This window comes from Chrysemys picta, chromosome 6 (genome assembly GCF_011386835.1).
Source record: "Chrysemys picta bellii isolate R12L10 chromosome 6, ASM1138683v2, whole genome shotgun sequence".
Classification (NCBI taxonomy): Eukaryota; Metazoa; Chordata; order Testudines; family Emydidae; genus Chrysemys; species Chrysemys picta.
This window is the reverse complement of record NC_088796.1, coordinates 34,763,751-34,777,605: the sequence shown is the minus strand read 5'-3', so window position 1 is coordinate 34,777,605 and position 13,855 is coordinate 34,763,751. Positions and strand designations below refer to the sequence as shown.

General features: G+C 38.8%; 1 protein-coding gene across 11 annotated transcripts in view; it reads right to left on the bottom strand.

Annotated features, from left to right (window-relative positions):
• Window positions 1-13,855, bottom strand: part of IL31RA (interleukin 31 receptor A) — a 79,598-nt gene that overhangs the window by 57,297 nt on the left and 8,446 nt on the right. For all 11 annotated transcript variants that reach the window (XM_065598964.1, XM_065598960.1, XM_065598967.1 and 8 more), the window contains exons 2-3: window positions 6,427-6,511; window positions 1,861-2,157 (exon numbers count right to left, since the gene is read on the bottom strand). In XM_065598964.1, the coding sequence (XP_065455036.1) occupies window positions 1,861-2,157; window positions 6,427-6,481 (352 nt within the window). In that variant the 5' untranslated portion in view covers window positions 6,482-6,511. The remainder of the gene's footprint in view (window positions 1-1,860; window positions 2,158-6,426; window positions 6,512-13,855) is intronic.

The window sequence follows — 13,855 nt, the reverse complement described above, 5'->3', positions numbered from 1 at the left end:
AATTAAACTCTAAGACAAAAACTTATAATTGAATACTGTACAGAAATAGTATGATCTCATCCAGTCAGAAGGCTTAGCTTCATGGCAAATTTCAATAAATTTACAATATGTGTATCCCTACTTTGACTCACTGCTGCCCTTAGAACTCAAACAAATGTTTTTAGCCAAATTAAATCTCAAAAAATATATAACTAAGCATTTTGGCATAATAAAAAACAGCAGGCTTGAAAGTACTTTCAGTAGCAATCTTATCTTGGGCCAATAAACACATAGACCTTCAGTCTCAAAGTTTATTTTGCTCAGATATATATTTGTGATTATCTCTCTAGATATAGATATATCTTACTTGCCTTGTAAATAAGATGCACCCTCAAGTTTTCTATTATATTACAAAATCAAACCATAGAACCAGTGATAATATGATGCAAAGGCAGGGAATTAACTCCCTTCTTAGACTTCCCACAAGTGTACTGAGTTGGGGCTGAAGGCCAAATTAGCTGTTTGGAATAAAGGCAGGAAACTCCTTAAAAGTGTAGTAGTCAGAGAGAAAAGCAGCCAGCCTCTGAAAAGGCAGAGTTCCTACTGGTTCCTTCTAAGAGTCTTTGACTCCACAACCAGTAATATCACTGATCTAAGGACCTTGCATGAGCCTTTGACTTTGAGGGTTGGGGAGTTACCTGTATTATTTGTCAGCACCTCACACTAAAGAGACCACTGATTTCCTCCATCTCCTAAGAGCTAGAATTCCCCTCCCCTAAAAAGGAAACCCACTGTAACCTTTACAGTGGGGAGGCATCTAGGATAATATGAGACTCCAAAGATGTTTCTGTGCCAAAACCAGGCTCCCCATACGGAGGAATGGGAGCTGAGTAGGATGGAACTAGTCTCAATGGAACAACCCAACTGAAGTACCCCTCAAACTAAAGCTGCCCTCTCCCACCCAAGATAACAAAAGCAATGGACCTCTCCTTTGTTAAAGTGCTTGTGGCACACTGGACTTCCTGCCTTCTACTCTCCTCTCTACTGGTGGACTTTGCTGCACTGATGGGGGAGGGATAGCTCAGTGGCTTGAGCTTTGGCCTGCTAAACCCAGGGTTGTGAGTTCAAGCCTTGAGGGGGCCATTTAGGGATCTTGGGCAAAATTGATCCTGCTAGTGAAGGTAGGGAGCTGGACTCAATGACCTTTCGGGGTCCCTTCCAGCTCTATGAGATAGGTATATCTCCATATTATTCTTGGATCCAAACTTTACTGAAGCATTGACCCCCTCCAGTGCTTAATTTGTGCTGAAAGAGGTGCCAGAGATCAAGCAACCTTTTTACTTTCATAGCTGATATGGCAAGCCCAAAGGTGCTATGGCTCAGCCCCAGCAAGCCCTGGCACAAATTAAGCACTGGCCCCCTCTCAGTCCTGACCAAGAATCTGTAGATCCTGCCTTAATTCATCCCCAGTCACAGGAGCTTTAGACTGAAATGCATGTTTGTGCAAAAGGTCATCACTTTCAGACAGCTTATAGGACAATTATAATTTGCTGGACAAGAGGAGCTTACTCAGTATCTTCCCTGGAGATTGTTACGGTAGGGTAGACTAAATGTAACACTTTAGCATCTAAGAGCTTGAACAAAAGCCCACGGAAGTCAAGAACTATGAACACGCATCAGCAAGGGAAGCAGGTATTCCTCTGTCATTTCAGAAAAATAGAAAAAATGCTTGTACATAGATGTCCTATAAATACAACAATCTAACAAATGGAATAATAATTTTAAAACATTTAAAAGTTGTGCACTATAACTATTAAGGGAATCATTTACATTAGTATATTTTAAAACCATTTAATTTCAAAATCATGTAATTCTACTTACAGCCAGATTTAACTTTGATGTGAACCAGAAGTTGTTCTTTATCTGGATATTTAATTAAGCATTTCACATGTGCACTTGCATGGGTGAAATTATGGATGGTTACACCAGCAACAGTTTCATTGATAATGTTGTAGTTTTCTTGTGCAATCAAATTCTGATTCAACTTCCAGATAATGTGACTTGCATTTCTGTAAGGCATGTCATAGTTTCCCAGAATGCAAAGAAGTTTTAAGGTTGAACCTCTTTCAATTTCAGGAGACTGGGGAGAAATGTAAGCATTTCTCATAGAATTTCTATCTAAAAAACAAAAACAAAAAATGTCAGATGATGGGTATGTCTACACTGTAATTAAATACCCATGGCTGGCCCGAGTCAGCTGACTCAAGCTCGCAGGGCTTGGGCTAAGGGGTTGTTTAACTCTAGTGTAGATGTTTGGGCTCTCTGGGACCCCACAAGGGGTGAGGTCGCAGAGCTTAGGCTCCCGAACATCTACACCAAAATTACAAATTAAATACTTTATTAGTTTTATTTTTGCATGTATGTAACTGCTGTAGTTACCACTGGACCATTAGATGATCCTGAATGGGAGAACAAGCAGTTCACATGATAATCTCCATTAAAATGCATTCCTTACTACAGTAAAGCTTGAGAACTTCTGGTGTCAAATTTACACAGTATCCTACTTCAACTTATTCAAACAGGTGGAGCACCTTGTAAGTTAAACTATTTTTCCACTCAAATGTCATTCCCAGATCTTGAGGAACAGTTGTCACCACAATCAGCAACCCAGGTCCTGCATTAAGATAATTCATTCATTAAAGGTGAAATAAATTTCTCATACTAACACAGAAGTGAAAGAAAAAACTTGAAACACCAAACTAAAGCAGCAATAAGTACAGAACCATAATACATTGTTGAAATAGTATGTCCACAGTCTGATTCCAGAAAATCCTCTTAAATATATCTCCTATCCCCCTGTTCTGGTCCTATTTGCCAATTAGGGATTCAATTATGTGCAAAGCAAAAATTACAAGGGCACTGGGTGGCAGGCTGGAACATACTAGCACCTCAGTATTCTGTGGACCAGCATTCAAGACCCATAGGCCCTGACATCACCCGCATCCTCAATAATAGTCTAAATACTAAGATGGGTGAACTTGAGTGCCTGGTATTAAATGAGGATATTGATATAACAGGCATCACAGAAACTTGATCTAATGATGACAATCAATGGGAAACCATAGTATCAAGGTACAAAATATATTGGAATAACAGAATAGATTGGGCTGGTGAGAGAGTGACACCATATGTGAAAGAAAGCATACAGTGTCAAATATAGTAAAAATCTTAAATGAATCAAACTGTACCACAGAATCTCTACAGCTAGAAATTCCATACTTGAATAAGAAGAGTAGAGCAGCAGGAATATACTACTGACTACCTCATCAAGATGGCAATAGCAATTGTGAAATGCTAAGGGAAATTTAGAAAAACTGCAAAAATAGAAAACTCAGTAATAATGTGGGATTTCAACTATATCCATATTGACTGGATACATCATCTCTGGACAGCATGAAAAAATAAAGTTTCTAGACACCATTAATGACTGCTTCTTGCAGTAGTTAGTCTTGGAACTCACAAGGGGAGAGGCAATTCTTGGTTTAGTCCCAAGTGGAACACAGGATCTTGTCCAGGAGGTGAATATAGCTGAACCACTCGGTAATATATATAATTAAATTTAACATCCCCATGGGAGGAAAAATACCAAAGAAGCCCATCACAGTAGCATTTAACTTCAGAAAGTGGAGCTACACAAAAATGAGGAAGCTAGTTAAATGGGAATTAAAAGGAACAGTCACAAGAATGAAATGCCTGAAAACTGCATGGGAACTTTTCAAAAACACCATTATAGAGTCTCAAATTAAATGTATACCCCAAATTAAAAATAATAGTAAGAGGACCAAAAAATGCCACCATGGCTAAACAGAGTGAAAGAGGCAATTAGAGATGAAAATTGGAAGTCAAATCCTGCTGAAGAAAATAGAAAGGAACAAACTCTGGCAAATCAAGTGTAAAAGTATAATTATGCAGTCCAAAAAGAATTTGGAGAGCAACTAGTAAATGACTCAAACTAACAGCAAAATTTTTTTTTAAGAACATCAGAAGCAGGAAGTCTGCCAATCAGTGGGGCCACTGAACAATCGAGATGCTAAAGGAGCACTCAAGAAAGACCAGGCCATTGAGGAGAAGATAAATTACCGTAAATCGTTGCACAGGTATTCACTGCAGATGATGTGAGGGAGACTCCCCACCTGAGCCATTTTTAAGAGACGAATCTGAAGAACTGTTTGTGACAGAATACACCCCTATATTCACACCATACACCTTATTGTAATAATCTTTGTGCAAAGCATGCCTTTCAAGGTATCATTTCAAAACCCATAATTTGCTGGTCAGTATTGTCCCAGTAAATGTCTATGGCAACATTGTATGTGAAATTATAAAATTCCCCTGCATGGTGTTATTAACCCTGCCCAGATGGAAGTTGGCGAACAGGTCTGTCGTAAACAAAGGAATGGGTGCTCTACTTAATTTGCATTTAAGCAGTAAACAGAGTCATCAAGCAGGAAGTGAAGATGAAGAAAGTTCAAACAGGTGAAAAAACCAGCAGAGAATATCCATTCACATAATCTCTTTGGCTCCTGTGTCTCAAGTGGAAATGTTTTTCAAGAGGGGGCCTGAAACTATACAAAGGAGGGACAAACACAGCAAGGCATCCCTCTTTCTCTCTCCCCCCTTACCTATCACACTCACTGCACCTGAAGAGACAAAGGAAGCAGGGGGAAGGGTACAGAACAAAACCATTTGTGATCATTGTATTACAGCTAGCTGAGCCATGCATCCTGCCCCTAGAGGTTGCCATATGTTTCATCTCTCATTATAGGAGGGATTGGTATCACAGTGTATTATTAAGGTTGTCGGATACTTCCTATTATAATATCCTGTTTCAATTGCTTATAACTAACTATTTGGATTCAAATTTTCCATATGGAAAGAAATAATTTAAGATGCACAGGCAATCTTAATTCTGACAATTCCTAACTTTTTAGTGCTTGACTTTGCAACCTCAATAATGTTCTTTTAACATAGCTGATATTATAAACAAACATTACACACAAACACACAAACTCTCCTTCATTAGAATGACCTGGTCTATGAATATGAAAATAAGATGCAGATAGGGTGGTGGTCTGAAGTGCTCATCATCTAGTTCATTCAGTGAAATAGTCAAATTTTGTTCCAAATGTGTGTCATTTCCCTCTATACTACACACTATTAACCCAGCTCTCCTCACAAACACCCTGTTTGTTAGGGAAGTTGCAGAAAGCAAATTTCCTTTGCTTTTCAGTGGTGTTTGTGCCCCATGGTACAGGACAACATTAATGTGACTAAAATGCAAAGCTTCCAAAACTGCTTTCATATGTAGGTGATCTTTTATTCCTTTTTACTTCTGCACCCCAAAGGAACTCATCTCTTCCATGCTTTTTGCTCTTTTTCTCTAATGCCATGTTAACCTACATGTATGCATTTAGGTAGGTTGAATCGTCTATTTACTTCTTTTGTTACACAAGTGTCCAAATCAAAGATTTTAAATACTGGTTGCATAGTGATCTATCTGATAGGTTACTGTTCAGTTGTACATCTATACATTCTGTATCCCTTCCATAGAGTGTTCTGGCTTCTGAAGACATTTGTATATTTCTTGCATGCAACTCAAAGCCAAAAAGAGACAAAAATCCTTTTAAACGTGACCTTGTTGCCTGTCTTGTGATTACTTTAAAATCTTTGCAAAGTGATGCATAACAATTTGCACGTGAACTGCCAATTTAGCCACTAAAGACTCAATTTTTTGCCAAATTAGCACTGTTATTTCCTGTTCTAAGGATAAAGGAAAATAGGAATCTCAAATACTATTTTGCACTGACGACAAATACCAACTCTTTAAATTGTGAACAATATATGATCATTAAGGTTTATTAAATTTGTCTCTGAATAGGGAATATGTGGCTGTACACATCTTGCCTGTAAATATTAAATACTGTTAGTTCACATTTGTTTAGTTTAAAATTCTCCAAAAAAGCTGCATCCTGACTGGCTGACAATGAGAAGCTTTGTCATGGCTTTTCAATACAGATGCCCTCCTCTTCCCTAAGCAAGGGAAAGAATTATCTAATTAATGTGGTTTGTTCTGTGAGTTTATAATGAGATTAAGCAAATACTGATATTATATTTATTATCTGCTTTCTAACTGTAAATTGAGATCAGCTACAATATCTGTGATTACTTCATTTGTTGCTCTATGCTACTCCACAAATACCATTTCCAATTAACTGGGATACAGCTGAATACAATTAGATATTTAGTACATACCTAATCGAAATTCTAGTGTTTTAAATGTACTTTTTCCTTTCAGTTACTCTTGAAAAGATAGCAGTTTTTCCTTTTCTTTGGAAAGATTTCTTAAAATAAGACACAAGTTAGTAATACAGAAGTGTTTCATCCTACCTGCTTTATACGTTCTGCAAAGCACAGTAAATATCCAAAGCAAACAGTAAAACATTTTCTTTACAATAACTGGGAGCAGGGAACACTGTAATGAAATAGACATAAAAAGTTATTTATTTCAATTGATAGGGCACCTCCTCCACCTCTCTCAGTGCTGTACACCAATACAATAATCCAAACAAAATAAATACAAAGGTAAACTAACATTTATTTTTAAGTCTTTTTTCCAGTTGTCTGTATTTCCCAAAGGAGGAAGTCAAATTGATAATGCTTTGCCTTATTGAAATCCCTAATGTTATGCTTACTAATTTAGAAACTTCCTCAAATCATCTTACCAATAAACCTCGACTCTGTTCAGATAATCATACTTCAACAGGAGGGATGTGGTACATGTGTCCCAATATATGCATTAATAAGCATTATGAAATCTGTTACTCTATTGGGTATTATAGGTCAACACTGCAGTGTAGTTACTGTACAGTAATAAGCTTAGGATAGGCACTTTTTAGGAAGATATAACTCAAAATAAAATCTCTTAGAAGGGTTTTCTTTTCTTTCTATAAAGGGGTTAGCTCCATCTATTAAGTCCTTAATTCAGCAAAGCACGTTACCATGTGCTAAACACTAACCATAACCCCAAAAGTCCCAAAGTCAGTGGAGCCATTCATCTTCATAAGTGCTTTGTTGAAACACAACCCAGATTCTCAGATGAGTTATTGATGGACAGTAAAAGTTCAAGTGTAACATGCTGATAATAATGTTATTTCCATGTTATTTATTTATGCATACACTCAAGTTATCCTGGATTTTAAAGTAGCAGCCGTGTTAGTCTGTATCCGCAAAAAGAACAGGAGTACTTGTGGCACCTTCCTGGATTTTAAGGGGCATATGTTATTTCCACTCTCTCCCATGTCAGTAATGGACAATTTTTTGCCTTGACTATTTCCTGTCTACTAAATCCTCTCTTTTTTTTTTATTATTCATTCATTATTGTTTTCATCACTGATGGATCCAATCAGAATCAGGGCCCTGTTGTGGTAGGGGTCATACAACTGCATACAAACACGTGGGGAGCTCACAATCCAAGGGCTTGACCTTTTGCAGCAATAGCAGGGCTTAAAGCCTGGGGACCAAGGCATGCCCCGTCCCCCGGCTGAGTCCCATTCGGAACTAATGAAGAGTTGAAAACTACTGCTAAGGATAACTAAGAAACTACTAACTATATACAACTATATTACAGGTTTTCAAAGTTCGCAAGAACAGAGAATTAAACAACACTAGCCAAAGCAGCAGATGTTCAGGCACCGTCACTGGCGGCAAGAAGGAACTGAGGGTGGGGGGAGCCGGTGGCGCCCCTTATACCGCACCATGCGGGTGCCACTCCAGGGGATGCCAGAGTCGGTCCCCTACAGATACTGCTAAGGAAAAACTTCCAGCACTGGTGCATGTGGCGAGCACACACACCTAATATGGAATGGACATGAGCAAGCACTTGAAGAAGAAACAGACATGATTGCTATCAAAAATGCCACATTAATGTTTAGAAAGTAATGTGGCACCTTCAGGAGTGGTTCAAACAAAGAGCCTTACTAGCACAGAGAACCAGGCAAGATCCCATAAGAGAACTGTATGCACTTCAGGAGGAGGATGCTTTCTTAAGAAAAAACACTGGATATCTGGGTAAGATGAAACTCTATACTTGTCTGCTCTACTAAGGATGCAAACAAAGGACCAACTTGACTTTTGAGAGTCTGAACTGCCAATCCTAGCCTGAGTCCATATTGAAGAAATGTGAGAATCTGTGGCACCTATGTAGTAGTGGGGGGGGTGAGAGCTTTGTCCTGGTACCAAGGGGTAAGTCTTAACCTGGCCCTTGAATACACAGAAGATATAATAAATAGTCGATTTATTTCTGGAAGCTAAAATAGTGGTTATTACCTCTCTGAATAACCTCTTCGACTTAAGAGGCTCTGATTAAGCACCAGGCAGCTACATTCAGACTGTCTGGATTCTGATACATGATTGGCCTTTGTAATATCTACCATCTGCTTTCTGTCCAGAATGGATATGATATTTGTACCATGTCAAGGAGATCAAAGAACTAAGATCTCCTTAGCCAGAATAAGGCTACCAGAATTACCAGTGCTGCATCACTAATGGTCTTCAGTAGCATTACGGTGAGGAGAGGACAAGGGAGTGAAAGCATATAAGAGTCCCTTTTGATCATCTTTGTAACAAGGCACCTGTTGTCTTCACTTTATGATCCCATAGCAAGAGCAGAACATTGAAATCTTGTCCATTCAGGTAGGCAAACAAACATCTGTTGCTAGGAGACCAAATTTCTTTACCAGGAAATGGAACATCTCTGTGTAGTTCACATTCTGAATGATCCAACTTTTACCTGATGAGCCAGAAGGCCATTAACATTCCATTTTCCCACAGAAGTGAAGGGAGTGAATTGACTGCATATTCTTCTCTGTACAGTCAATAGGAAGTGAGCCTCTCTCTGCAGGACTGTAGACCTTGTTCTCCTATGTCTGTTGACATATAACATGGCTGGGTGTTGTCTGTCATGATCAGTGCATGAGGGGAATCAAGACATGTGAGTAAAGCCTTGAGAACAAAGATTGCCCTGAGCTCTAGCCAAATTATGCTGTGCTTGCTCTACTGTTTGGACCAGATCCCTTAGACAGTTCTTGTTCCTGTGTGAGTCCCCCATGCCTCCAGGCTTGCATCTCCGATCATTGTCCTGACTGGTTTGCCTATTCGAAAGCCTGACTTTAATCTACTTGGACTCAATCACCATCTGAATGACTTGAGAATCCTCCTGGCAAGAGATACCTATCTCTTATTCATGCCTCAGCAAAGGTAAGAGAGTTTGTATAAAGCATAAACAACGAGGTGTCCTTGTGGCACTTCAGAGACTAACACATTTATTTGAGCATAAACTTTCGTGGGCTAGAACACACTTCATCAGATGCATGGAGTGGAAAATACAGGAGCAGGTATAAATATATGAAAAGATGTGAGTTGCCTTACCAAGTGTGAGGTCAGTCTAACGAGACAAATCAATTAACAGCAGGATACCAAGGGAGGAAAAATACTTTTGAAGTGGTAATAAGAGTGGCCCATTTCAGACAGTTGAAAAGAAGGTGTGAGTAACAGTAGGGGGAAATTAGTATTGGGGAAATTAGTTTTAGGTTTTGTAATGACCCAACTACTCCCAGTCTTTATTCAGGCCTAATCAGATGGTGTCCAGTTTGCAAATTAATTCCAGTTCTGCAGTTTCACGTTGGAGTCTGTTTTTGAACTTTTTTTGTTGAAGAATTGCCACTTTTAGGTCTTATTGAGTGATCAGGGAGATTGAAGTGTTCTACTGGTTTTTGAATGTTATGATTCCTGATGTCAGATTTGTGTCCATTTATTATTTTGCGTAGAGACTGTCCAGTTTGGCCAATGTACACGGCAGAGGGGCATTGCTGACACATGATGGTATATATCACATTGGTAGATGTGCAGGTGAACGAGCACCCCCATGATGGTGTGGCTGATGTGGTCAGATCCTATGATGGTGTCCCTTGAATAGATATGTGGACAGAATTGGCACCGGAGTTTGCTGCAGGGTTTGGTTCCTGGGTTGGTGTTTTTGTTGCGTGGTGTGTACTTGCTGGTGAGTATTTGCTTCAGGTTGGGGGAGCTATCTGTAAGCGAGGATTGGCCTGTCCCCCAGGGTGTGTGAGAGTGAGGGATCATCCTTCAGGAGAGGTTGTAGATCCTCGATGATGCGCTGGAGAGGTTTTAGTTGGGGACTGTAGGTGACAGCTAGTGGCGTTCTGTTACTTTCTTTGTTGGTCTTGTAGTAGGTGACATCTGGGTACCCTTCTGGCTCTGTCAATCTGTTTCTTCACTTCACCCAGGTGGGTACTGTAGTTTTAAGAACGCTTGATAGAGATCCTGTAGGTATTTGTCTCTGTCTGAGGGATCGGAGCAAATGCGGTTGTATCTTAGGGCTTGGCTGTAGACAATGGATCATGTGATGTGGTCTGGATGAAAGCTGGAGGCATGTAAGTAAGTATAGCGGTCAGTAGGTTTCTGGTATAGGGTGGTGTTTATGCAACCATCACTTATTAGCACTGTAGTGTCTAGGAAGTGGACCTCTTGTGTGGACTGGTCCAGGCTGAGGTTGACGGTGGGGTGGAAATTGTTGAAATCATGGTGGAATTCCTCAAGGGCCTCCTTCCCATGGGTCCAGATGATGAAGATGTCATCAATGTAGCACAAAATAGAGTAGGGGCATAAGGGGACGAGAGCTGAGGAAGCATTGTTCTAAGTCAGCCATAAAAATGTTGGCATACTGTGGGTACCAATAGCAGTCCCGCTGACTTGAAGGTATAAATTGTCTCCAAATCTGAAATAGTTATGGGTGAGGACAAAGTCACAAAGTTCAGCCACCAGGTTTGCCGTGATGCTATCGGGGATGCTATTCCTGATGGCTTGTAGTCCATCTTTGTGTGGAATGTTCGTGTAGAGAGCTTCTACATCCATAGTGGCTAGGATGGTATTTTCTGGAAAATCACCAAAGGATTGTAGTTTCCTCAGGAAGTCAATGGTGTCTCGAAGATAGCTGTGAGTGCTGGTAGCGTAGGGCCTGAGGAGAGAGTCTACATAGCCAGATAATATTTATACTTGCTTCTGTATTTTCCATTCCATGTATCTGATTAAGTGGGTTCTAGCTTATGCCCAAATAAATGTGTTAGTCTCTAAGGTGCCACAAGGACTCCTCGTTGTTTTTGCTGATACAGACTAACACGGCTACCATTCTGAAACCTGTATAAGGCATGCAAAGGAATCCACATACTGCAATATTTGGGATGGCAGACACTGCACTGAAATACAAACCAAAAATGTTTTTGATTGCTTTTACATAAATAGTTAACAAATCTTAATGTTAGATGGAGGGGAAATATTTGCTAAAGCTAACAAAACCTATGTTTTTGTTGTACTAGCTCAAAGTCTTGCATTAGCACATACAGTACTGCTGCTTTAAAGAGAGATCTGCAAATGAGGAAGAGAAACAATGGGCTTGTAATTTTTTTTTGCTTGTTAACGTTCTCTGATTTTTAGTTTGTTTCTAAATAAGAAATTAAGGTAATCTGCCCTGGGACACACTATAATGACTGGAGAACCTCACAAGAGTCAAGAGAACTAAATTTCAGCAATTGCTTAAAATTCTTGGTTTGTTTTTTTAATAAGTATTTAACTTCAATTACTAACACATTTTGGATACAGGATACGCTTTTGTAAAGAGTAAAGAGTTAGAGCTCAAAATAAACATACTTCAAAACCCCCAGAGGTCAATTAGCAAAAATAGGAAGTTTAGACATGGCATTGCTGATATTTCTAAGATAAAAAACAAGCAAAAAGAAAAAGTTAAGAACCTTTCAGCTTTTCATTTTGCATCATAAAGAGGCAAAAAAGGCACCATTTTAGTTTTTAATAGACCCTTTGGATGTCAATTTTACAGGTCGTTTTTGTAGAGGTGTTGGTATCCTGGTCAAATTCTCACTTGAGTAATTATGTTCTATCTAAATTCTCACAGAAATTTCAGCTAAATATACCACTCTTCACTTCATGTCATAAACTACTGTATAATTATCAAACAGTTGTGTTCTACATCACAGGCTGTCTTTCAATGGTAAATGGGGTGGTTCCTGTACCATGTGTTCAAATACTATGAAAATAACTTTTGATTCCTTCAATTAGTACTAAATAAATAGGTTTATAAACATTAGAAATTCCTACCTAGTTAAATGTAAAATTTTTTCAAAATGCTCATTACAATTATTGTGGCACTAATCTTGCAAACATTTATGTACAAGAGGATGACTCCTCTGTGTGATGTTAAGTATGTGTGTAGCTGTTTGCATGAAAAAGCTTGATAAGCAGCCAGTATTCAACGATGAAGATAAATGTAGCTCTTTTCTAGTTTTTGCTCTTGCAAATTCTTAATCACTAACAGCACATACAAAAATGTGGGGAAATTTTTATTCTCAATTTACTGCATTTGTTTTTCCAGTAAATTAAGACTTTTCAGCTAAATATGTACAACAGATTTTTGTATCAACTGGGTTAACTGTTTGAATTTCACATCCTTTGACTAAAAGAAACAAAGTTGAGTAACCAGATTTCCCCTTGATGTTTTAAGTCACTGAATAACTATATTTAGTGACAAAAAGGCATTTAAGAGTTACAATAAGATTAAGAGTTAATGACATGCCAGAATCAATTGCCAATTTTATAGTAGTAAATTCTTTGCTTCAGTCTTCACGGCTGAGGATGTTAGGGAGATTCCCAAACCTGAGCCGGCTTTTGTAGGTGACAAATCTGAGGAACTGTCACAGATTGAAGTGTCACTAGAGGAGGTTTTGGAATTAAATTGATAAACTTAACATTAACAAGTCACTGGGACCAAATGGCATTCACCCAAGAGTTCTGAAAGAACTCAAATGTGAAATTGCGGAACTATTAACTAGGGTTTGTAACCTGTCCGTTAAATCGGCTTCTATACCCAAAGACTGGAAGATAGCTAATGTAACGCCAATATTTAAAAAAGGCTCTAGAGGTGATCCCGGCAATTACAGACTGGTAAGTCTAATGTCAGTACCGGGCAAATTAGTCGAAACAATAGTAAAGAATAAAATTGTCAGACACATAGAAGAACATAAATTGTTGGGCAAAAGTCAACATGGTTTCTCTAAAGGGAAATTGTGTCTTACTAATCTATTAGAGTTCTTTGAAGGGGTCAACAAACATGTGGACAAGGGGGATCCAGTGGACATAGTGTACTTAGATTTCTAGAAAGCCTTTAGAAATCTAAGTACACTATGTCCACACTATGTCCCTCACCAAAGGCTCTTACGTAAATTAAGTTGTCATGGGATAAAAGGGAAGGTCCTTTCATGGATTGAGAACTAGTTAAAAGACAGGGAACAAAGGGTAGGAATTAATGGTAAATTCTCAGAATGGAGAGGGGTAACTAGTGGTGTTCCCCAAGGGTCAGTCCTAGGACCAATCCTATTCAACTTATTCATAAATGATCTGGAGAAAGGGGTAAAAAGTGAGGTGGCAAAGTTTGCAGATGATACTAAACTGCTCAAGATAGTTAAGACCAAAGCAGACTGTGAAGAACTTCAAAAAGATCTCACAAAACTAAGTGATAGGGCAACAAAATGGCAAATGAAATTTAATGTGGATAAATGTAAAGTAATGCACATTGGAAAAAATAACCCCAACTATACATACAATATGATGGGGGCTAATTTAGCTACAACAAGTCAGGAAAAAGATCTTGGAGTCATCGTGGATAGTTCTCTGAAGATGTCCACGCAGTGTGCAGAGGCAGTCAAAAAAGCAAACAGGATGTTAGGAA